Source organism: Elgaria multicarinata, chromosome 7 (assembly GCF_023053635.1).
Source record: "Elgaria multicarinata webbii isolate HBS135686 ecotype San Diego chromosome 7, rElgMul1.1.pri, whole genome shotgun sequence".
Lineage (NCBI taxonomy): Eukaryota > Metazoa > Chordata > Lepidosauria > Squamata > Anguidae > Elgaria > Elgaria multicarinata.
Genome location: NC_086177.1, coordinates 50,439,274 through 50,464,163, shown reverse-complemented (window position 1 = coordinate 50,464,163; position 24,890 = coordinate 50,439,274). Strand labels below are relative to the sequence as shown.

Below are 24,890 nucleotides of genomic sequence, written 5' to 3'. Positions count from 1 at the left end.
GGACTCCAAAAGTTCTACCACTTGGTTAGTATTGAATGCTCTAGTTTAAAAACTTACTTTAAGTATTTGTCTTATATCTATAACCAATTATCAATCATGATTATATTAAAAGCAATAAAGTTTATCAGAGAAACATCTTCAGGTTTGGTGCTTGCTAGTTATTTGTACAGCTTTAAAATGCTTTTTGACCCACCAAGAAAACAACAACTTTAAAACAACAAAGAGGTTTCTTATGAATCTAGCTGCTTTCCTCTCTTTAGTGACACAAGAAGTATGCAATAGTGATGTTATTGCACATTCTGTCACACATTTTACCACGCAACTGCAGCTCATCCAGGTTAGCTGGGCCATCTTTATGAGCAGAGTTAGTTGGGCCATCTTTATGATCTGGATCACACTGAATGCTTATCTTGTCCATAAGGGCTCTTTTTATATTCTAATGTTCAGAAGCAGGACATGAGCGCAACATACCTTCTACTCGTGTTCCTTAGCAACTGGTATAAACAGTTGATACTAGAGGTATTATATAGCCCTCATGACTGAGCCTGGGTTCTAGTATTATGACCATGAGAGATTGTTTTCTGTTCTTCCAAACTATGGTTTGAAGACTGGGACTGAGCCACATGTACATGTGTTCCCTCCTTCCTCTACTTGCACACCTGGCTTAACACCTCCTCATTTGTCAAACCACAGGTTTTCTTTGTGTGACATCTGAACCAGCAAACGGTGGTTTGAATAATCCCTCCAAATCAAAGTTAAAAGCCAGGATCAAATCATATGCATAGTCTGGAAGACTGGATACTAATAAACCAGTGTCTACATGCAATGACACGAACAGCCCTACATATGTAGAATGTATGCTTCTTGGGGGAGGATGAGTAAGTTCAAGGCTAACTTCTGTGCCCACTGTGTGGATGATCTACTTGCCAGGGCCACGTGTGATCAGTCTGCAGATGTTAGTATTTTGGGGGTATTGTAATACAAACAGTTTTACGGTAGTGTAGTTCACTGTAGCTTTGCCATCCATTTTCACATTCTAGTGGCTAGGTCTAGTTTGGCTTCCGGCAGGAGAACCATCTCTTAAATGTACTTCTCAGTTCCGGACTTCGAAACGCATAAATCATTGGGTTAATAACAGCGTTGCTCATGAACAGGATACCATTCACCTGAAAAATGGACATATAGCAAGTGCAGTAAGGGTTTTGTGGGCAAAACTTCATCAGAAGTGTGTGGAGGACAAGGGGAGCCCAGCAGACGAGAAAGACACCAAATAATATCGTTAAAGTAATGGTCCCTTTCATGTTGCCTCTTTGGTGAACTGAGCTTGTAGGCATCAAAGCAATTTTCTTGGCATGACTGCGTGCAAGCAGAAACATATGGATATAAAGGCAGAGGATGAAAACGAGTGTGAAACAAAATATAAAGGCAAAGGACACGATGGTCACTGTTTCATGGGAGAAAATGACCATTGCTAAACCACTCCCAGCACAGAATGCCCAAATTACCACCAGGATCACTAAAGCATGCTTCAGCGTTATGATGTTATGGTATCGGAGTGCATAGAAAATGGTTATGTATCGATCGGCTGCAATGGCTGATAAACTGAAAATTGATCCGAGTAAAGAAAAAAAAAACAAGAAATCTAGAATGTCATCCATTGTCGTTGCCAAGCCGTCTTGACGGGAGTATCTCTTTTTGCGAAATATGAAGAGGAAGATGTTCTCCAGAGTCTTGTACAAGCTCCCCAGCATGTCCGAAACAGCTAAACTGCAAATGAAAATATACATGGGGGAATGCAGCTTCTTATTTCTCCACACTGCAATGAGCACAAGCAGGTTTTCCAGTATTCCTAGAAGGGCAACGGCGTAGAACATTTCTTCTGGCACAAGAAGCACTGCACAGTCAGTGCCGTTCACCAAGAGCTCGCTGTCATTTTCAGATGGATAAATGCTTGTCTGCTCCACAAGGCTCATTATTTCAGAAGCTCCGTCGGTCTTCATCTTTTCAACCTTTGGGGGAAACAATGTATTATAGTTACTCACTCCAGCTTGACTTTATGCAACATCAAACATGTCAAGTTGAACATCTTGTTATGGTGAAATCATTCTGACTCTACTGGAAAGAATCATTGGCAGTTGATCTATAGGTAATAGTCCTGTTCCAGCATATTGCTGGAACAGAGAACAGTGATGGGGCCGTTTGAACTGCTCCCAACTCCTATTGTCTCCGTATGCACTGGCCCCATCCACCCTATCGTTTGCTCTTCTTTTGTTGAGGGAAGCTCCAAAGGGTTCTACACGTATTTGGCTGAACCTGCACCCACCATTGGTGTAACCCACCATTGGGTTCGCAGTTGTGGGGAGGCTTCTATGTGTGTCCAGTCGCATGTCTGTAGAAGCCCTTCAGACCTTCCTGTAAACAGGTCAGGGCTGGAGCAGGCGCGGCTGGGCACACTGGGGGTGAGGCCAGTGTGGGGCCAGCACATCACCACGGCCCTTATATGCTTTGCACTTTCCTACTCAGCCATGCCATGAAACATCATTTGAGCTTGTATATCAGGGGTGGACAACGTTTGACAGTTGGAGGGCTGCATTTCTCCCCAGACCTTACCAGGGGTCACACCCCTGCCCCCCGTCTTGCAGCCACACCACCAGATCTGCTGCCAAAATTTGGCTGCACAGCAGTGGCAAAAAGCGCAGCAATTTTGCTTCTAAACAAACTTCTGGGAGTATGATTCTGCTTCCAAACAAGGTGCACGCTTGCCATGCAACTTGCTTTCAAGCAAAATTACCGGACTTTTTGCACCATTTTTTTTCAGTGGTGAAGGCCATAAAGAAGCCAGAGGGTCTGTTCGCTTTGTGCTGAAAGGCTGGTCTTTGTTGTGAGGTACACTTAGGTTCCATATTTTGTTTAAAATTCCCATTAACTTTCCAGCAATCAGTGTGTCTATGGCTACATGCGTACTGAATTTCAATTTTCTCGGCTGTGGTAGAAGTATTTTAACCCTTTAGGGTGCACTGAAATGTCTTCTTCCAAACTTTCATCATAATCATGGTGCCTTGGATGATGATGATGATGATTTTATAGCCTGCCTTTCTTGCTGGTAGGGAAATAATGGTTAATCACATGAGGGATAATGACTGAATTGGGGTACAGAGGCCCAAGCATCTATACATCTATATCTATCTATAAAATGACTGGAGAAAGTCATCATAGGGCGATTTCCCCACTGTCTTAGTTTTTCTGATAAATATGACCCAACTTGGTTAGACTCTGCTGTCTTAAGAAACCATCAAAACTATGCTAATGTGGACTCACCAAATTACAGTGTAGGTTGATTGACAGTGAAAAGTAACATCTAACTGCTTTACATGATCTTAAAAACTTCAATTTCAGAGGAAAATCCTTGTGTAAATGTGTGAAAACATATCATGAGACATAAGTTATTACTTTAATGTAAAGGAGAAAATATTTGCAGTACACATTTCAGTTCACATCCATTGAACTGAACTGGATGAAATAGCCATTTCTAGTGTGATCTTATACATTTCCACTCAGAAGTCAACTGAATTCAATGGAACTTACATCCAAGCAAGTGTGTATAAAATTGCAGACTTCTACACTTAACTGGAACCTGATTGAAAACCCATATGCAGCCTGATTCAATGCACGTACTCTCAGAAATAAGTTTCACTGAGTTTGATAGGGCTTCCTCCCCATGGCAAAACTGGGCCAAGTCCGCAGCATTAGGCTCAGAAAAGATGGATACATATATTTACTTTTTCATGGCAATCTTCAACAGCCCAGCAACCTCTCTTTAATAATTCTGGCACATCTTCTAAGGCTGATGATATTATTAGAAACAATTTAGACGAATACTGGAACTGCTACAGAGACGAACAAAGTATTTACTGCCACACAGAAACCTTCAGTGTTTCTTGTTTGCATATAGTAAATATTAAATTTGTCAATATTGATGCCTGTAATTTAGAGATGCCATCTGGAGCATCCCTTAAATATGCTCCCTTAGGAGCAATTTGCACATTAAATGCAAACTTGTGTCATGATGTCCTATGGCCAGTTTTAGTAAATACAAGCAACTTTGGGAGGAAATGTTATTTTTATGGAAAAATGGTGGTGGGGGGACGGGGACAGAAAGTGTGGTTAACCCATTCCCTACCACCATTTTCCTGGACAAACCTTCAGTTGTGCATTATTGGAATCCTGAGGAGGGCAGGAGGGGGGAGAAAGCAGAGGGCAAGGAATTGCAATGAAAAGGGCAGACAGGGAAAGTATTATGCATCTTGCCCCCTGCCCTGCCCAAGGCTTGTCCCTAAAATTAACCACCTTCCACAACTAAAAAGCTCAGCTTGACTAAATTTAGGGTCCATCTGGGCCAGCATCATATTCCCAACCAAATGCTTTGGGGAGCTCAAAACTAGTACATGAAGGGAATGGCCTCCAGTGGTTTCTCTTCCCTATCCCCAAACTGGATGTTCCATTTACTCACTGATAGACTTGTCCTTCATGGAGTTGTGTAATCTCACTTTAAAGCCTATTAAGCCAGTAACTGTCATCACAGCTTATGGTACTAAATTCAATAAGTAAATTATGGGTGGAATTCATGCTGAATTAATTGAACGTAAATCCACTGAAATCAATGGAATCAGCTAATGGTTCAATCCTATACATGTGTACAGAAAAGATAAAGTTCAATGGGACTTAATCCCAGGTAAGTGCGAATAGAAGTACAACCTAAATTCAATGAAAGCTGCAATTCTATATACATACTTACCTGGGCGTAAGTCCCATTAAACTCAATGGAAGTTAATTCTGAATAAATATACATAGGTACAGAGCTCCATCACAGCAGTGTTTTTTTGCACGTTTGTCCTGCCTTGTTTACCATTTTGCCCCACGAACCTTCAACGATGTTGTTCTTGTCCTGCAGTCATCTCACCTCTTCCCCTACATTTTTTTGTGTTTTTCTGGGGTGAGGAAAGTGAGGTATTTTTTCTCCATGTGGGATAAAGCCACCCTTTCGTCCCCTTTCATCGCAGAATGTCCCTTCTTGGGAGCGTGTGCATTAAAGGGCGGTCTTGCTGATGAAAGAGGAGGGCAGGGGCAGTTCTCCTCCAGCACACCGTCAGTTGAACGGACTTTCACTACTCCAACTCCACTCTCATTGTTCTATCATCCACCCCTTTCAACTTCCCTCTTTCTTTTGCCTGATGTACAAGGAGCCCAGTTGATGAAACGCTAAATCGCTAAACTTTAGACAACAAAACCAGAGCGAGGGAGGGGTGAAGGCACCCATCTCCATCAGAATGTCCATCAACCACAAGAACCAATAAACTGGAGGGGGAAGGAGAAGGGGCGGGTGGGGTGGCGATACCAGGAAGTGTGAGCTGGCACAGGTGAAAAGGTAAACAAGGCGAAATAGCGCAACAACACACACATGTGAAAGTGACCAGTGCTTGGCATGCTAATGATCCCAGGAAAAAAAGTAGGTGTGGTGGAGCTCTCAGTCTGGATACAACTCTCTTAAGAGTATTATTATTATTATTATTATTATTATTATTATTATTATTATTATTATTATTATTATTTATTTATTTATTTATTTATATAGCACCATCAATGTACATGGTGCTGTACAGATTACACAGTAAGTAGCAAGACCCTGCCGCATAGGCTTACAATCTAATAAAGTTGTAGTAAACAATAAGGAGGGAAAGAGAATGCAAACAGGCACAGGGAAGTGTAAACAGGCACTGGGTAGGGTGAAGCTAAACAGTATAGAGTCAGAACAAACTCAATATTTAAAAGCTATAGGGAACAGAAAGGTTTTTAGCTGAGTTTTGAAAGCTGTGATTGAGTTTGTAGTTCTCAAGTGTTCTGGAAGAGCGTTCCAGGAGTAAGGGGCAGCAGAAGAAAAAGGACGAAGCCGAGTAAGGGAAGTAGAGGTCCTTGGGCAGGCGAGAAGCATGGCATCAGAGGAGCGGAGAGCACGAGCAGGGCAATAGTGTGAGATGAGAGAGGAGAAATAGGCAGGAGCTAGGCCGTGAAAAGCTTTTAAGGTCAACAGGAGAAGTTTGTATTGGATTCTGAAGTGAATTGGAAGCCAATGAAGAGATTTCAAAAGTGGAGTGACATGGTCAGAGCGGCGGGCCAAGAAGATGATCTTAGCGGCAGAGTGGTGGACAGAGACCAGCGGACTGATGTGAGACGAAGGAAGGCCAGAGAGAAGAAGGTTGCAGTAGTCCAACCGAGAGATAACCAGTGCGTGAACGAGAGTCTTGGCAGAAGAGACAGACAAAAATGGTCGGATCCTGGCAATATTATATAGGAAGAAACGACAGGATTTAGCTACTGCCTCGATATGAGGAATAAAGGAGAGCGAGGAATCAAATATAAAGCCAAGACTACGAGCTTCCTTGACCGGAGTAAGCGTGACATCATTGACAGTAAGAGAGAATGAGAGGAGAGGGGAAGGTTTAGGAGGAAAAACAAGCAGTTTGGTTTTGGCCATATTAAGTTTCAAACGACGATGAAGCAGCCAGGCTGAGATATCAGAAAGGCATGCCGAGATACGATCGTGAACATCAGGAGAAAGTTCCGGAGATGAGAGATATAATTGTGTATCATCGGCATACAGGTGATATTGGAGGCCATGAGATTGAATAAGCTTACCCAAGTATGAAATGGATTTTATTGTTAACTGTTCTGAATGTATGCCAATCAAGCTCTTTTTGTTTATTAAAACTATTGCCACAGCTACTTATAATTTGCCAGTTGGCCTTAGGAAATTTAAATTTACATACATTATGTAAATTTACAGTTTACATAAATGTATGCAAATGGATAATGCTTTCTTTTGTTTGTTGGTTTATTTAAAGGCATTAAAATGATGGGAGTTCTTTAGCTGGGTTATTTTGTTCCTTGACAAACAAATCTAGAACTGATAGGGATCAATGCAGCTGCCTGTATTTTTGGACTCTCCTTGAGGTCGCATGGCTACAGGGACTGCTATGATGAGCGCCTGCATTTTAAATTTTACCACTACGCTACTGCATCCAGGAGAAACCTCAGCCACTGCCAGCTGTTCCAAAGTCAAAAGGTACCCAGGCTTTCTCTTGGGTGTGTGTATGGCCTCTGCCAGAGTTGATGGCTGGGGTGGGGCAGCCAGCAGCAGTGGTAAGCTGCCAGGTGGATTTGCTGGGGGTCAGAGGTGGGAGTGGTTGTGAGCGGCAAAAGTAGTGAGCAGCAAGGATAGGGGCACTTGCTTCCTCCACGGCCTGCACCATCTTCCACCTGAGGCAAGAGGCCCACTGTGGGAGGTTCCATCCTTGTTGGTACTTCCATACCATACTGAACTTGGAGGTTCAAGACTGTTAGCCATCAGCTAACCTGTTTTCCACAAATTGTTCTAATCTCCCTTTAAAGCCATCTAAGCTAATAGAGAATTACTCCATATTATTACTTCACCCCACCAAAAAAGTATATTTTTGTATTAACCGTTGTTCCCTGCCTCGATCCAGAGGGAGAGGCAAATAAGGAATAATCATAATCAGGACTTGAATAGATGAATTGTATGCCATCTCATTCTTCTGCAATTTTAAAAGATGGGTTTGCAGAGGCCCATCTGCTGGGGATTCTTTTATAGGTTATCTTGCCTCATGGTGTTTGTGTGTGAGAGAGACAAACAGTAGTGATCCTTGCAGTTTATCAAGCTCTATGATCCTATGACTCTAAAAGCCCTGAAGCAAAAAGGAAAGCAAGATACGGAGCTGAAGCTTTTGAAACACTTATTGTACCTCGGGATTTTCGTACGATCCTTCTAAGGATATGATTGTAATATAAACTAAAAGGGAGTTTAAATGTGTTAAGAGGTTAATAAACACTGAAAATTAGGTGCTTCGCTATGTCTGAAAATCAGAAGTTACTTTACTCTCGAGGCCCTGTCAGTTTAAGTGACCCAGAATAGCTTTATGACTATAAAGCCAGCAAGAGATTTCAGACCAAGATATTTTGACAGCTGTTTGTCAGAATAAAACCAATTAAAGGAGCAGTCCTATGACTTTCACCCTCCGTGCTCATGAGCCTCTGATCTGAGAAGCTTATGAGCATCCAGCGCAGAGCAAGACGTCACCTCCGCTGCTCCTCCTGCTATGCATTTTTGCCAAATGGACTTTTTCTTGTCTCTCTAGCTGGGAATTCCAGAGGGGAAAGGGAAGAGGCTGAAGAGGCCTCAGGATAACTAATATCCTGGCCACTCCAGTCCCATCTGCTACTACCCACCAGAATGCTCCCTTTACCCCATCTTCAAAGTTGGGTTCTTGACCTCGGAGAGGTAACCATCCTGGGACCATAGGATTGCTCCTTAAATTGCATAATACTAGAACCCAGGGTCATTCAGTGAAACTAAATGGTGGGAGACAAAAGGAAGTATTACTTCACACAGCTCATGGTTAAATTATGGAACTCACTGCCACAAGATGTAGTGATGGCCACTAACTTGGACAGCCTTAGACAAATTCATGGAGGAATTTTTTATCAATGGCTATGTGTCATGATGCCTATATATTACCTCCAGTACTGGAGGCAGTACGCTTCTGAACACCAGTTGCTGGGAAACATGAGCAGGAGTATTCTGTTGCACTCTTTGTGGGCTCCCCACAGGCATCCGGTTGGCCACTGTGCGAACAGAATGCTGGAATAAATAAACCTTTGGTCTGATCCAGCAGGGCTGTTCTTATGTTCTTATAATTCAACGTCAACAAAGGTTGATGTCCACAACTCTCCTTTGTGTTGCTGGTGGATGGATAACATGAGGAGGACTTGCTCAGGGTCTGGTTAATATCACTTTAGGGCACCATCCTATATATGTAGACAGAAAAAAGGCCTACAACTACCAGCATTCCCCAGCTGGCATGGCTGCCTGTAATGAATGAATGGCTTATTATGGTCAAAGACCAATACAAATCTTTGTACAAAATGAAGATACAACTAATTAGAATAAATTAAATAAAACCAAACATTTTAAAATGGGGCCAATATAATTTCCCCCTGGTTTGCACTAAAATAAGGAAGAATCTAGCAACCTTCCCAGTAACATAGCATGAATCACCCTTCAAACAGAACACCTCCAGCTATTCAGAAGATCATCCCAGGAGAGTCCTTAATAAGGGGGAAATTAGCTTTTCTCTGCTGTCTTTATAAAAATCAAAGAACAGGAGTACATGATCAACAGACTCTATTGCATCTGTTCCGCATGGACACAGACGCTCGTTAATTCGGATCCTATTGATTCATGCACTTAACAGTACAGAAGGTAGCACATTGAAACGAGGGAGCATGAATTCTCCCCTCTATTTAGAAACAGTCAGGGCATTCAAATAAATACAAAGCCCTAACAATTCCATATTTTAGACGTTTACGTAGAGATAATGGGGAAGAATACTTGTCATTTGCAGATTTCAGACAGAGAGCTAAATCAACTATCTCGGCATAGATAGTTAAATATCTGAGGGAAGAGCCAAAGTTGGCTTGCAGCTGTATGATAGGATCAGGAGGGAATCTACACGTCGTTGTGAGGGCGCTTATATGCGCCCCCAGTGCGCCCCCACAACGACTGTGTAAACTGAGAAAGAAGAGATGGAGGAAGAGGCGCAGGAGGTGGCGGCTGGGGAACCGGCCGCGTCCTTGCCGCCGCCGCCTCCCCGCCGGCCTCCTGCTGCCAGGCTAAGAGCCACCCGGGGCGGAGAGCTCGGCTTCCGCTCTCTACCAATTCCACCCAACTCGCTCTCAGCCTGGCTGGCTGGAGAATGGTGGGAGCCAGAGGAATTTTCCTGTCTAAACATGCATAGGATTGTGTGTCCTTGGATGACAGACTGGAAAAGTCAGGTTGACGTATTGTATGTCTGCCAAGCAGCCCCAAGGACTTCAGTAATCACTTCTGGCCTCATGCTGTCCCAGATTGTAGGAGAAACCTTCCACGGAAGTATAGCTATGCTTAGGCCAATTTATTACACTGTCTAGATGTTCACATGCCACAACAATTTCACTGGATCATCAAATGTCTTTATGTAAACTACTTTCCCTTAAATTTAAAGTGTCCCACCACATATTAACAACAACAAATGTCACTTTATGCAAATAATAGCATCAAAGAAACAGCAGGAAAACCTAATAAAACAAGGACTTCTTCTAGGAAGCATAATATTTGGTAGCCATGACAACTTGATGGCAACAGCAGGTAGCTATGTTTGCTCATTTGTTCACAGCAAATCTATCCAGTCACTCATCACCCAGTTGTTAGACTGGTTTTTGAGTCCCTACCTTAGAAGAGCATTCAAATACTGAATCCTTATTATGTAAGAATTAGAGGACATTTATGATAAACTCATTTATTTGTATATAGATCTCATTGGACTTATTTCCACCCCTCTTCCACAAGTCATTGTGATCTTAAGACAATATCAGTCTCTACCGTAGTACAGAATGGCTATGAGGCTAACTTACGGTGGCCATATGAAAAGGAGGACAGGGCTTAGAATCATAGAATAGTAGAGTTGGAAGGGGTTTTGTGAACCGCCCAGAGAGCTCCGGCTATTGGGCGGTATAGAAATGTAATAATTAAATAAATACATAAATAAATAAAAGGTCATCGAGTCCAACCCTCTGCTCAATGCAGGAATCCACCCTAAAGCATCCCTGATAGATGGCTGTCCAGCTGCCTCTTGAATGCCTCTAGTGTGGGAGAACCCACAACCTCCCTAGGTAACTGGTTCCATTGTCGTACTGCTCTAACAGTCAGGAAGTTTTTCCTGATGTCCAGCTGGAATCTGGCTTCCTGTAACTTGAGCCTGTTATTACGTGTCCTGCAAACCGGGATGATCGAGAAGAGATCCTGGCCCTCCTCTGTGTGACAACCTTTTAAGTATTTGAAGACTGCTATCATGTCTCCCCTCAATCTTCTCTTCTCCAGGCTAAACATGCCCAGTTCTTTCAGTCTTTCTTCATAGGGCTTTGTTTCCAGACCCCTGATCATCCTGGTTGCCCTCCTCTGAAAACACTCCAGCTTGTCTGCGTCCTGTATCTTTAACAGTTGTATAGAAAAGGAAATTTCAGCAGGAGGCATTTGTATGCATGCAGCACCAGGTGAAATTCCCTCTTCATCACAAGAGTTAAATCTGCAGGAGCCCTGCCCTCTTTTGTATCTGGTCACACTAGGTAGAGCTCCTGCAGCTTTAACTGTTGTGTTGAAGAGGGAATTTCAGCAGGTGCTGTATGCATACAAATGACACCTGCTGAAATTCCCTTTTCAATACAACTTTTAAAGATACAGGGGCCTTGTCCTCCTTTTCATATGGTATCCTAGTTAACTAAGGATGCTGCACTGTTGAAGGACAAAATTCTGGTACCTGAGGGTGGAGCTTAGGAGTGGGGTTAAGGGTGGAAGCTAGTGGCTCAGGGGTTCCTTTCTAGGAGCCCCAAGGGAAAAGCCTGATACATTATTAAGGAATTAGGGTGCAAACCTATGCATGTTTAGATAGAAAAAGGTCCTACAACTCCCAGAATGCCCCAGCCAGACATGTTGACTGAGGCATGCTGACAGTTGTAGGACTTTTGCTGTGTAAACATGCATAGGATTGCACCCTTAAATATTTAGGAGACGTTTCAGAAAATGCCCATTTTACATATGGGCAACTCTGAGGATGGGACTAGCCTCAAAGGCAATATTAAAGATGATTCGATGGGTCTCTTTTTTTATTTTATGATGATTGCTGTGTTTTAACCTTCACTCTATTAGTGGAAGTGCTTTATAGTGTGCTGTTATCTGCTCTCTGTTTTTTTTTTAAATTAATTTTGTTTGCGGTGGTGGTTTTAAATTATTTTAAATTGTTCATCAATGCAAGAACATCTGGTATAGTCCATTAAGAAATGTATTAAAAAAGCAAACCCATAAATAAAACTAGCAAATCACATGAGCTCACCTAGGGTTGCAGGTTGGGCTTGTGTCTGGCGGTGATGGTACTGACAGCAACAGCTGTGAGTGATCAGAGCCAGCCTGCCAGTGTGGTTTCTCTTTGCTGCAGACTCACCAGCTGAGTTCGGACGACACGCTAATCAACTGGGTGTGTGTGTGTGTGTTAATAGGAACAGAATGGGAAACATCTGTTGATTAGCATGTTGTCCAAACTCAGCCGCCGTCTCTTTTGGGGCACCTGGATTGGTTCTCTCAAAAAAGTGAAAGAGAGGAAGTTCAGGCAGTCCTCAAATAACTCCTCAGTGGTGCATTTTGGAGCATTTCTATACAAGTGACTTACTGCACACTCATGATTGGCCACTCATTGAAGTTTGCAAGTCCTTTACATGGTGCTGTCAACCTCCAGGACGTGTCCCATGCTTTTCCCTTTTATCTCACTTTCAAATAGATGATAAATAAAGCAACAAGAGGTCTTAATGCTATTTTTATATTGATTGTGGCTTGGAAGCAGAAAGAAACCTCTCCTCCCTGTGCACTGTGATCTAGAAAACAATTGCCTCCCATTAAGGGCAAAGTGTAGTTTGGCCCTCAGGTGCCAAAGCTGTGTTTGTGCTGTACCATTTCAAACCGCAAGAGGGGTGTTCGCATGAACGCATACTCCATATCCTCTGAATGTGCGTTCTTCCAAACAATTGCATGGTAAAAGTAGAAGTAACAGGAAACTACATGAATGATTTAAACAGTTGATTCCCCCCTCATAGTTTCTTGAAACTTTCTTAGGTAAGGGGTAATTTCTGTTGACCTTTTGGTTTGTATTATTTGTATTATCCTCAGCCATATAGCCACAGGCTCTATAATGTGTGGCTGTAATTACTAGCTGCACTGTTAGCTGTGAATAAAAGAGTGACTGCCTATTGATTATTTTCTCTTTTTCCAGACAATAGAGAACAACTACAGTAAACTAATCTAGAATGCCAAGCATATGGATTTGCATTGTGAAAAGACTTCTTATTCTTTTTCAGCATTCATGTTTTGTGAAAAGCTCCATTTCCCATTCATGTAAGTTGCATTTAAGAGTACTTTTTTTCCTCCCAAGGTACAGCGTCAGTGGATTTATCTATCTCCAAAATACCACTAGAAACTCTTGTTGATGCTGGAATAAAGTGCTCAGTGTTTTATCATTTTCAGACATGAAGTTTCTTTACCCATTTGAATCATCATCAAAATACCTGCAAGCCTGTGTTGGAGATGGATCAGGACTTCTCTCATAAAATGTCAGTGAAATTTTGATGACTTCACATTCTATTTCCAAATAACAGGCCTGGGTTAATAACTCAGTGTGGAAGTGGCTTGCAATGGCTACTTCTGACTGCTCCCATGCAGAGCTGCTTAAGGCACAGGCCTTTGAAGATGGCAGCTGAATTCCCTTTGTCCTAGATTCAAGGGTTGATAGCAAAAACAGAAATCAGCATTGCTTTAATTTCAAATGATGGCAAATTACCTTTTCCTGTGTATCCAATAAAAAGGATGAATTGGAAAATGTAGCTTAAAACTTTTGTTTGAATAGATGCTGCTCTGCTAGCTTCTTGAACAGATGCTACACCCTGGCTAAGTTCGGATGACACACTAATCAAAGGGGTGGTGGTGGTGGTGGTGGGAATTGGAACAGAATGGGAAACAACCATTGATTAGCATGTCGTCCGAACTCAGCCCCCGTCTCTGAGCATCTTTAGAAAAGTGTTTTATCGCATGCTCGTGACTGGCCACTCATGGATCTTTGCAGGTCATTTTGACAGTGATTCCCATGTGCATCTCCCGCTTCTTCTTCTGTTGTTGTTCACACTACAAAATAATAGGACTGTGCACGGACCCTCCCGATTCAGCTCGGAGGCCAATTCGGAGCCCCCAAAACAGCCCTGATTCGCCTCGGGTTGCTTCGCGGGTTGCCCGCCTTGCCTCAGTGCCGAATATGAGGTGAGATTCAGGCCCTCCGAGGTGACTTGGATTTTTCTGAGTGATGTCTGTGCAGCTAGCACCCAGAAAAACCTCCCTTTCCCCGCTCTTCCTGCTGCCATCACCACTGCTGACGCCACCGACGAGAAGAACCGGGCCGCAATTTTAACATATCACGGGGGCTTTGATTAGTACCTCTATGGCCCCTGTACTTTGTGGCCACAGAGGTACTAACTTCTGTGGCCACAAACTATGGTGGCCATAGAGATACTAAACTTAAAATCATGTCCTGGTTCTTCTCACATGCAGCGTCAGCATTGATGATGGCAGCTGGCAGGAGTGAGGAGGTGGCAGTGGCTGCAATGGCAGCAGGTAAGCGGCCAAGTGCCACTGTGAAGCGGCCTGAGGCACTCCAAAGCTTTGTTGCCAATCAGCTCTGGCTTCGGGGCACCTCGGACTGAACCAGAACTGCCTCGGAACCGAGGCAAGGTGGGCTGAATCCGCCTGCCTTGGATATGAACAGTTGTCAGAAGCGCTGCACAGCCCTACAAAATAAGACCTGGAAAATCCATTTCTTCTTGGCTTTGACGATAATTGGCGTCATTTCCTGCTGTGTGCAGGAGAAGCTGTGCTATAAAAAGTCCCACTGAATGGGCCATGTGGTCGCTACTTGCGTCCTCTTTCTTCCCCGTGTGAAGAAAGAGGAAGCTGCTCATCCCTATTGTGGGACAGAAACACTATTCAAAGCGACGGGAGGGAAATGCAATTTCCCCGTCTGAAGAAGCTTTCTGTCTGTCTATAGAACAATGAATACATGTAAAAATGTCACATTTCTTTCACAGTGTTCATAATTAAGCAGTAATAAAGTGGGATTACTAATGACATAAAACTCCTCTAGAATCTAGCTGACCTTTCAGACTATTCTGATGCTATTTTGAATGTCCCCCCGTGCTGTTGCCATGAAAGCCACTGGTTTCTAGCCTTTTGGATTTACCATGATGCAAAGGATCCCCCTGCCCTCCCACTGTTGTTAGACAGAATATTAAGGAAAGTTACTATCGATATCCTATCTTGGGGCTCATCTACACCAAGCAGGGTATTCCACTATGAAAGCAATATATAAAAGGCAGGAGCCACACCAAGCAGGATATAGCAGTATGAAAGCGATATATGGTATTTGTCAAAGGGCCCCAATAGTGGTCAGTGCACTTCAATACCGCTATAAAGCAGCAGTGTGGCTCCTGTCTTTTATATACTGCTTTCATAGTGGAATATCCTGCTTGGTGTAGATGTGCCCTTGCTCTTTTTTTGTCTCACCAGCCTTTCAGTTCCCATTGCAATCCCTCTCCTCTCCTAGAAATCAAAGTCTAATGCAGCAGTCTAACGCAGCCATGTTACGTTTCATCTCACTTTCTGCCTTCTCTGGCAGTCATTAAGGATGCAATCCTATGCATGTTTAGACAGAAAAAAGTCCTACAACTCTCAACATGCTCCAGCCAGGCTTGCTGGGAATTGTAGGACTCCACCCCCCCTATTTAAAGTCTAGGGTGACCATATGGAAAGGAGGACAGGGCTCCTGTATCTTCAACAGTTGTATAGAAAAGGGAATTTCAGCAGGGGTCATTTGTGTGCATGCAGCACTTGGTGAAATGCCCTCTTCATTACAACAGTTAAAGCTGCAGGAACCCTGCTCTCTTTAGCTAGAGTGACCAGACAGAAAAGAGGGCAAGACTCCTGCAGCTTTATCTGAGACCAGCCCAGAGCCTAGAAACTGGAGGCAGCAGTTTCTTATAATAAATTGTAACAACTTGTCCTTGATGCTGATCCACGTAGAATTCATGTGGAGTGTCTTCTGCAGTTCATAAATGATAATCACTGGGAACTTAGCGTATTAGCTTCTTTGTTTGGGCACCACATGGCTTCTCTGTTTGATAATCTACCGTTCCCTCGGTGTTTCTCAATTGCCTAGTTAATGGCATAGGAACTTATTTTAAAGGTTCTTACTTCTCATTAGCTTCAAACTGTGGTAAGACAGCTCTGGTGAATGCTTTGCTTAGTTAGCTTGCGGTTACCCCAAGAAACAAATATACATCTTTGATACTATATTCCCAACCATTATATATATCTCAGTATCATTGTTATCTATTCTGTTACATTGACATACATCTAAACAGCACAGATGTTTTGTATGTCTGTACCTGCTCTGCTGAGAAGGAACTCTGCCTTTTCTCCTTGATTTCTGCCCACTCCCCCACTTAAAAGAAGACTCCCCCCACCTTTCAAATACACTGAAGAACTTTTACTTCCTGGAGTTGTTGACTGAAATGACTATGGTTGCTGTTTCTTTGAGAGCCCTTTTTGGTGCAGTAACAGAGTGAGATCGAGGCCTTTTCTACATGAGGCTTTAAACACCACTGTATATAGGGCCTTGAATGCTATTTTTGGGTTGAAAAGCTGAAAATCAATTAATTAATACATATGATTGAGCAGCACAATTGATATCCCAGATAAAATCTGGGAGTAAGTCCCAAGACCGAAGACATACATGCACTGGATTTTACTAGTTAAATATTCATCTTAGTTAAATATTATGTCCAAACGTGGATGCCCAGTTGTCTCAGAGGCAAGACAAGGGCACCAAGTGAATGGAGAGGGAAGGCATGATCTCACCATGCAGAGGAGATGGATTGGAAGAGAGTATTGTCTGAATGTTAATGCTAGAATCTTAACAAGTGCTAAGCATTTAAAAGAATTCGCTGGAGAAAAACAGCAGAAAAGCAACAATAATCACAATGGCAAGTATAATTTATTGGTGAAGACTGAAAGAAGGAAGTGTAACTTATCTTTTCAAAGGAGCTAAAATGTAAAAGGAGTAGCAGACATCCCTGTGGAAAAGGAACTATTTAGTATAATTGCCAGTCAGAAAAGGAAAAATGAAGAGTGAAAATAATGAAGCATTTTCGTAAGATACAGTAGAGCCATTAGCAAAAAGGTTGCAATAATGTTCATCTGCGGAACTTAAACCAAATTTGACTCAGAGGAAACTATCATCTGAGGAAGTCTGGAGGTCAGAAAAGCCCCCTGTTGTTCAGGATAAATCATTGCTTATCATCTTCAATATACATGTAAATAACAATGCTAGAAAGAAAAGTAATTTCAGTAATATTAGGAAGAAAAAATAGAATCCACTGCCACCCTCTCCTTTAATCATTAGTATGTATGTTGTTGTTTTTTTAAAAATACTGCACCTTCATTGCCTCAAAATGGCTGGGTGTAAGAACATAAGAAGAGCCATGCTGGATCAACCCAAGGGTCCATCTAGTCTAGTACTCTGTTCACACAGTGGCCAATCAGCTGTTGACCAGGAACCCACAAGCAGGACATCAATGCAACAGCACCCTCCTGCCCATGGTCCCCAGCAACAGATGTGGTATATAGGCTTACTGCCTCTAATACTGGAGGTACCATATAGCCATCAGGACTAGCAGCCATTGATAGCCTTCTTCTCCAGGAACTTATCCAACTCCCTTTTAAACCCATCTACATTGGAGGCCAGTCACCAATAACAGAAATATGTTAATTTGCACTGAAAAGAATACAGAGTTGGCACCAATCTTGTGTCCCTCAGGAGGGCATTCGAAAATTGGGGCACCACCACAGAGAAGGTCTCTTCTTTTGTAGATGCACACTGCACCTCTCATAGAGGGAAGGGCCTCCTCTGAAGATCTCAGTTCACCAGCAAGATGGTACGGGAGGAATCATAGAATCATAGCATATTAGAATAAGGCCATCAAGTCCAACCCCCTGCTGAATGCAGGAATCCACCTTAAAGCATCCCTGGCAGATGGCTGTCCAGCTGCCAGGGACAGCCATCTGCCTCTTGAAAGCCTCTAGTGTGGGAGAGCCCACTACCTCCCTAGGTAATTGGTTCCATTGTTGTGCTGCTCCAACAGTCAGGAAGTTTTTCCTAATGTCCAGCGGAATCTGGCTTCCTGTAACTTGAGCCCATTATTCTGTGTCATGCATTCTGGGATGATTGAGAAGAGATCCTGGCCCTCCTTTATGTGGGATTCCTTCAGATATTTGGGCTCCAAGCTATTTGGGGCTTTAGAGGTAATCACAAGCACCTTGAAGTGGGCATGGAAACAAATAGAGATCCAATGTAATTCTTTCAGAATTGGTCTAACATAGCATCATCTAAACTCAACAGAATCCTATCAGCTGATTTTAGCACCAGTTGAAGCTTCCAAACCATTTTCAAGGGCAGCCCCTCATATAACATAATACAGTAATCCAACCTGGAGAATACCAGATCATGGATCACTGCAGCCAGGCTATCCGTATCCAGAAAAAGCTGCAGCTGGAAAACCAGATGAAAGTGGTAAAATGTGTTCCTTCTGCTTCCTTTGTTTGCTCCTTGCCTTCTTACTTATTTTATGTGAAGGGAGGGAATTGGAATCTCAGCAAATTCACAGAAACTAAACAGCTAGATAGCACGAACATAATTTAATTTTTAGGATCTTATTTCTTTGCTACAATTTTGTCCCACTGAGCAAAGAGTGAATGTATTGGTGTTTTCAAGTTTTGTTCTGCATCATCATCATCATCATCATCATCATCATCATCATCATCATCCTATAATGGAAAATTTCAGTAAACTATTTGAATGCATACCAATGCAAGATAGTCTTTCAAGAACAAATAATGTGTTACCTAATGCAAGAGCACATGGATAAGAACTTCCTCCATCCCCCGCTTTTCTTTGCAGTGTCTGAAGTCTGACTCATCACAGGTGCTCTGATTCTGCCCTCCACAGTCAGATCAGGGGATGGAAAAGAGATGAGAAATCAAAGCTATGTTATCTTCAGTGTTGTAGCACAGGAGTTGGGAATCTGTGGCCCTCCATATGTTGCTGGATTCCAACTCTTGCCAGCTCCAGCCAGCATGGCTAGTGGTCAGAGATGATGGAACATATAGTCCAACATCAGGAGTGCCACAGGTTCCCTATCCCTGTCATAGAAGATGCTGGGTGTATAGAGAAAAAATGGTGTACCCCAAGAAAAAAATAATAACAAAAGATGGCCATCCTGTTACATCCTCAATACAAATTCTGAAAATTCGATAAGGGTACTAATACCATTATTTCAAATATGTGGGATTTGTGTTTGATTTTAGATATTTGCTTTTATTCACTCATTCACAAAGAAGAGGCACACAAATTCTACTGTTTCACTGAGTCACAAGCCCCTCCCATGCAGTGGCGAGAGGAAGAACTTCTGAAGAGTCTCCAGTGCTTACAGTGAAGGAGCTAAGATGGAGACTAGGGCGAGAGCTACACTAGTACTTTTTACTGGTATTGAAGTGCACTGATAATTGTTGAGGCACATTGCGCATTCCACGTATACCCCTTCTCTAGCACTACTTCCGCTTTTTAATTGGTATTATCCAAAATTCCACAACAGATGTCATTGTGTATGGTATGAGGTGTACATGTGCAGGAGAGATAAAGCATCACTATGATGGGATTGTATTGATAGGACATACATTGTGAGCTATGGGACTCCTGAACCCTATAGCAGCTATGGGGCATCCTCCATCGGTTTTGACAAGAAGCCAAGTACAGTCAGTTTGCTTATGGATATTTCACAACAAAAAGAAAAAGACCCATAGGGTTAAATCTGAAGTCACAAAGCGGACTTGTGCTTGCACAATCGGACTTCCCTTTACATTTGATCTAATAGCCGAAGCTCTCTGGGCGGTTTACAAAAGTTTAAAACAGCGAACATAAAAAAGCATACAAAATTTTAAACCATCAAAACAGTATAAAAACAACATTCCTCTCCCCTGCACCCCTCCCCATCTCTGTAGAAGATATGGAGGGCACATAGTGTGTGTGTGTGTGTGTGTGTGTGTGTGTATGTAGCTGCAAGGGAGGAAGGGAAAAGCCATCCTGCCAGTGTTTCCCATTCTGCTTGCAGATAGTCAGCATTGGGTCCAAGCCATGGCTTCCACATAGGAATGCAATGGTTCCTGAATGGATTTCAGATCTTTGTGCTGCATCTAGGATGATTATACAGCATCCACTAGGGGTGTGCTCCACTCCGTTATGGATCCCTGGATCTGAAGCGGCGCGGGCTGATCTGGACCTCCTAAGCCTGGTTCCAAAGCAGATAGAAGAAGGTCCGGATTGGACTAAAGCAGTTTGGGCCCAATCCGGAAGGTCCGGATCGGTATCTGAAGTGGTTCGGGGAGGGCATGCACAGCCTTAGGATCCACTAAGGCTCCATGAAAAATCCCAGACTTTTTTGGGCAGGGTTTTAGCAGGTCTGCCCATCATAACTTACATTTCATGAGAAAGTGGTTTTGACTTTTCAAATGTCACTTATTTACCTTTAAACATCACCAGCCTCTGTGTGAAATAGTTTGCTTGGTACTTACCCACAGAACATATGAACTTTGACATATTCATGTAACCATTGCCTAAGAGAGAACAACAACATCTATGTGGCCAGGACAGAAGGTCCTGTGGGTTCATTGCAAAACTCATTCAAGAAACCTTCAGCTGACAGCTCTGACTGGAAAACATGTGTGTTTCCCACCCTCACTAACCCATTACATTTTGGAATAAAGCAGCTGATGTAAACCTGTTGGTATAAACATTTCTCAAAAAAAAGCCTCAGCTGAAAGGAATGTTACCTATTAATTTCCTGGAAAGGTTCTAGCTCTCCAGGTGCTCCTTGAATGTTGTTTTACTGTGGAGATTTAAGGAGCCACTGGTACTTTATGTGTATTAGTAAAACTAAGTGTTTTACTAACAATTTTACAAACATCCTTCATAAATACAATATCTGCGTGGCCACACCAAGTAAAATATTAAAATCAAAATTTAAATCTCTTCATACAAAGATCAATTAAACTTCTTCTTACAAAGATCAATACCCAATAGAGTTGAGCATTATACAATGCTAGACTGAGAAAAGAATGTGCAGTATGTTCTTGTCAAAAATTTCATCTCCTGTCCTGAGGAAACCCAAATCCTTATTAACAATTGAGTTATGGAAATACAGTAAGTGGACACACGGTGTGCCTTATCAATCATTGATAGGTTCCCTCGGTATCTGATTACAAACAATTTAACTGGTTTATTAAACAGTGTTACATTCAGCTCCTTGTGGGGATGTTAATGAAGGCCTACAGCAGTGACCTAGTCCAAGGGAAGGGTGGGAGGGGAGCATTTGGGCTGTTCTTAAGGGAGCAGCATACCATGAATGTGTCTAAGTATAACACAAGCAGCAACTCTCACAATTCCCTCACTGTCAACTGGCTATAAAGGAAGAAGACAGGGCAGGAGCGAAGATGAGCTGGACTGCCTCAACATGAGCACTCTCTGTTTTTCTGCGAGGAGATGATGGGAAAATTATAGGCACAAGAGGCCTGCCACTGTATTTTCCCTCATAAGGAATATGGTAGCAAACTACAGCTGGCCCAGGCTGGGTGTGCTCTATCTCTCCTAGGAAAGAAACTGAGGACTGGTTTCCATGGGATCAAGTGGTATGGCTTTTCATGGGCTCTACCACATTAGGTAGCAGTGGGTGGGGTTTCACACTTCAATGGTTTTACATGGTGGCCAGTCAGTTTCCAATTCAAAGTGTTGAATGGGATCCAAACTGTTGATGCTACGCTTCTAAGCCCTAAATACCTTAGGACTACCCAAAGAGTGCCTTCCTCCATCTTTTCCTGCCCAATTGCTAAAATCACATTTGGAAGTTCTTCTCTGAGTGTCATGATCCAGAATGGTGTGATGGGTGGCTACCAGGGAAAAAGCCTTTTCTGTAATCTGTGGAATGGCCTTTCCAGGGAGATTGCTCTATGTCTTCATTGTATACAGTTCGATGCCAGGTTAAGACCTTCCTCTTTTGGTAGGCATGCAATCTTTAATCTGTTGCTTTGATTATTAATTTCTTTGCTTGCCCTTTAGGATTTTTAGATATATTTAATGTTTTAATATTTTATTATGTTGATATTTTCATAGCTGTATTTATTGTTTTGGTTATTTTATTGCTGCTTTTGGTTTTTATGGTTATAAACTGCTCCAAGAGCATTTGCTGGGCACTGGTACATAAATTTAATAATCTACCCCCCCTCCCAAACTCTCTGCATATAAAAACAAACATGTGTTAGAGAAAAGATGAGGGTGAACCTAGTTCATATCTCTCTCTTCCAAACTCACATAGTAACGAAAGCCACAAGGCTCTTTGTCACCTCCCATCTGGAAGTTACATATGTGGAAATAATGAAACATGCAACCCTCCAACTCCAATTCTAAATGGTACAGCTCAGAAAAACATAGCATTTAATTTGTTGAATTTATAAACTGAGGCCATAGCTAGACCTAAGGTTTATCGCAGGATTGTCCTGGGGTCAAACCTGTTCATCTAAGTGCCACACAGGGCATCCAGTGCTCAGGCAGGGACGAACAGGATGATCCTGGGATAAACCTTAGGACTTTCAAACTGTAATCACAAAGTAGCAGTAAAAAAAGGAAAGAAAAGACTCACATATAGCACATGAAGAGGTTGCCTGGAGGTGTTTTTTTTAAAAACCAGTGTGGGAGATCAGATGCATTACTACAAGGCTGGTACAGATCATCATTATTTTTTTACCTGAAAAGGGATTTCACAGGTTTTTTCTCTCCCGCACTGAACTGGAAGTCAAAGCAATAAGCATCATTACTGCCAGCCAGAGAACAAAGTTTCTGACTTCAGAACATGAGAGAACCACATGTTTGCCCCTCTTTCCATCTCCTTCAAAATAGTGTGATCTGAGAACTTAAAGGAAGAAATGCTTGAAGATGAGGTGAAGAACTCTCTTCAAATTCCCAAGAGAGTTCTGGCTTGCAATGTTTTATGCCATCTTATTCCTAGCTTGCCTTCTGTCTGTGCAAAAAACCTGATGCTTTGGAGCTCCATAAGGAGAAAAAAAAATGGCGCAAGTGTGGTGGATTGGAAAGAGGAATTGATTGCAGCAGCTCAAAGAACCAAACCAATTCAGGAATGTAAGAGAACATTGGTATTGATTGAACACCATTGCTCTCTGTTGCACCGGAGAAAATAATTAGAGCAGCACTCCAGAAATCTTGGAAATTGCTTTACAAACAAGAGCATGATTGGATCCTACAAGTAATATTCAGGCTGTGCCCTTGATTTGATTCCAATTTGATTTGATTCCATACAGGGAGCTAGTTGGCCTGCCAGAAAGAAACAACCAAACAACCAAAAAAGTATGGTTGTGTGATTGCATGTAAATACAATTGTAGAACAGCAAGGAAATCAGAAGTGGAGAGATGCAGGAATGTTTTTAAAGGAAAAAAGAGGTGGAGAGAGAGAAACAAATACATTTGTAAATACAAACATACCCAATGAATTTTCTGTAGGATGTCTTGCCACAAAGAGAAAACTGTTAAGCATTCACAGAGATGATTAGTCTTTATTTCTTCTACAGCTCATGACATCTCTTCTTTTTCTGTCCCAAACGAAAGAGACAATGTTCAGATCAGGATGACAACAATTGCTTAGAGTAAGATCGCTTACAAAAAAAGAAACAAAACGAACAGAGCCGTTGCGTAAGAAATGGACGAGAACATATAAATCAGAGAGAAAGACAGTGGTTGTGTTATGGCAACCTTGAAGAGCAGTCACTTCAAAATAAATAATCTGTTTTGTACAAAATAACTATTGAGGCAAAGCAAAGGAAATCTAATTAAGACCAATCCTGGGGAAGCTTTCCCTGGCATGGAGATATGTAGTGGGAAAAGTGATAATTGTGGTGTGTCAGGATGCTGGGAAGAGCACAGGAGCAAGAGAAACAGAAACGGTGGCAACCCAAAGTTGCAGTCAACTATTCAGACAAGTACCTAACACATAATCTTTAATGTGAAGCTGGTCAAAAGAGACAAGAGATGGAGTGGGTAAAATAAAATATTTCTTAGCAACAGTTGTTATCGCTCTATTACGACATTACTTGCCTTTGTATCTCTGCTTATAAAGCACCCCCCCAGCACTTTCTTCCTTCGCTGAAGCAATCCAAGAATGACATTTGTTTGTTTTGTTCATACCTCATTCATTCTTCAAGGAGCTTGTATATCAACTTTTCCCAATATGATGCCCTCCAGATGTTTTGGACTTCAAGTCCTCCTCTTCCTCCTTCTGGGGTTTTATGGTGAAGCAAGACCTGAAGGTCCTATTACTGCCACCTACTGATATCTAATAGCCCAGGCAAATGAATTACAAACTGCCGACTAAATTACTATCTAACATAAAATGCCATATGGCAGAGATCACACAAGATCGAAGCTAAGGAATCTTAAGAACACACGTCCCCAACAGGAGCTCCTTTCTCCCTCAACAAATGAAGGAAAGCTTCCCATTTTTACAAATATTTCATGCAATCCCATAGAATATGATCATCTGTCTCCCCAGTTTCACAAGCTGAACAGAGGTCCAATTCCATGGATTTCAAATCCAAGGGGACCTTGTTAGTGGACCTCTCTTAGGATGTGGGCCCTTTGCAGGTGCCTGTTCATGCTTACCCTTCATGCTGCCCATGCTTCAGGTTCAGCTTTTCTCTCTTTCTCCCCATTCCCCCTTCTAGCACTAAGGGATGTGTCCTACTGTCCATATTCATTGATCAGGTGTGAACCATTCTGATTTTGATTAACATAAAGAAAACAAGTATTTAGAAATCTTCAATTCGACGGATTTTGTGTGTTATTTTTTATACCACTCCTCTTCTGAGAAGGTCGGAGTGGCATTTTAGCTGCATAACAACAGATCTAGAGAGATGTTCAGACTGGTAGAGATTGACAACCCTGTGACCTTCAGAGCTGAGCAGGGATTTGAACCTGGAGTTTCTTATCCAGTGCATCATGCAAGCTGAAATGTAAATG

The 24,890-nt window shown here is 42.3% G+C and overlaps 1 protein-coding gene across 1 annotated transcript; it reads right to left on the bottom strand.

Annotated features, from left to right (window-relative positions):
* Positions 1-1,049: 1,049 nt before the first annotated feature.
* MC2R (melanocortin 2 receptor) lies at positions 1,050-24,549 on the bottom strand. The gene is made up of 3 exons (XM_063131294.1): positions 24,534-24,549; positions 23,361-23,440; positions 1,050-2,009 (listed from the first exon to the last, which is right to left on the bottom strand). The coding sequence occupies exons 1-3, from the start codon at positions 24,547-24,549 to the stop codon at positions 1,050-1,052; spliced, it is 1,056 nt and encodes a 351-aa protein (XP_062987364.1).
* Positions 24,550-24,890: the final 341 nt, after the last annotated feature.

Bases quoted from the DNA above. Each gene is read 5' to 3' on its own strand.
- MC2R (XM_063131294.1), bottom strand. The intron at 2,010-23,360 runs GTATGTTTGTAT...TTTCCCCCAAAG, and splicing joins TCCTACAGAAAATTCATTGG to GTTGAAAAGATGAAGACCGA.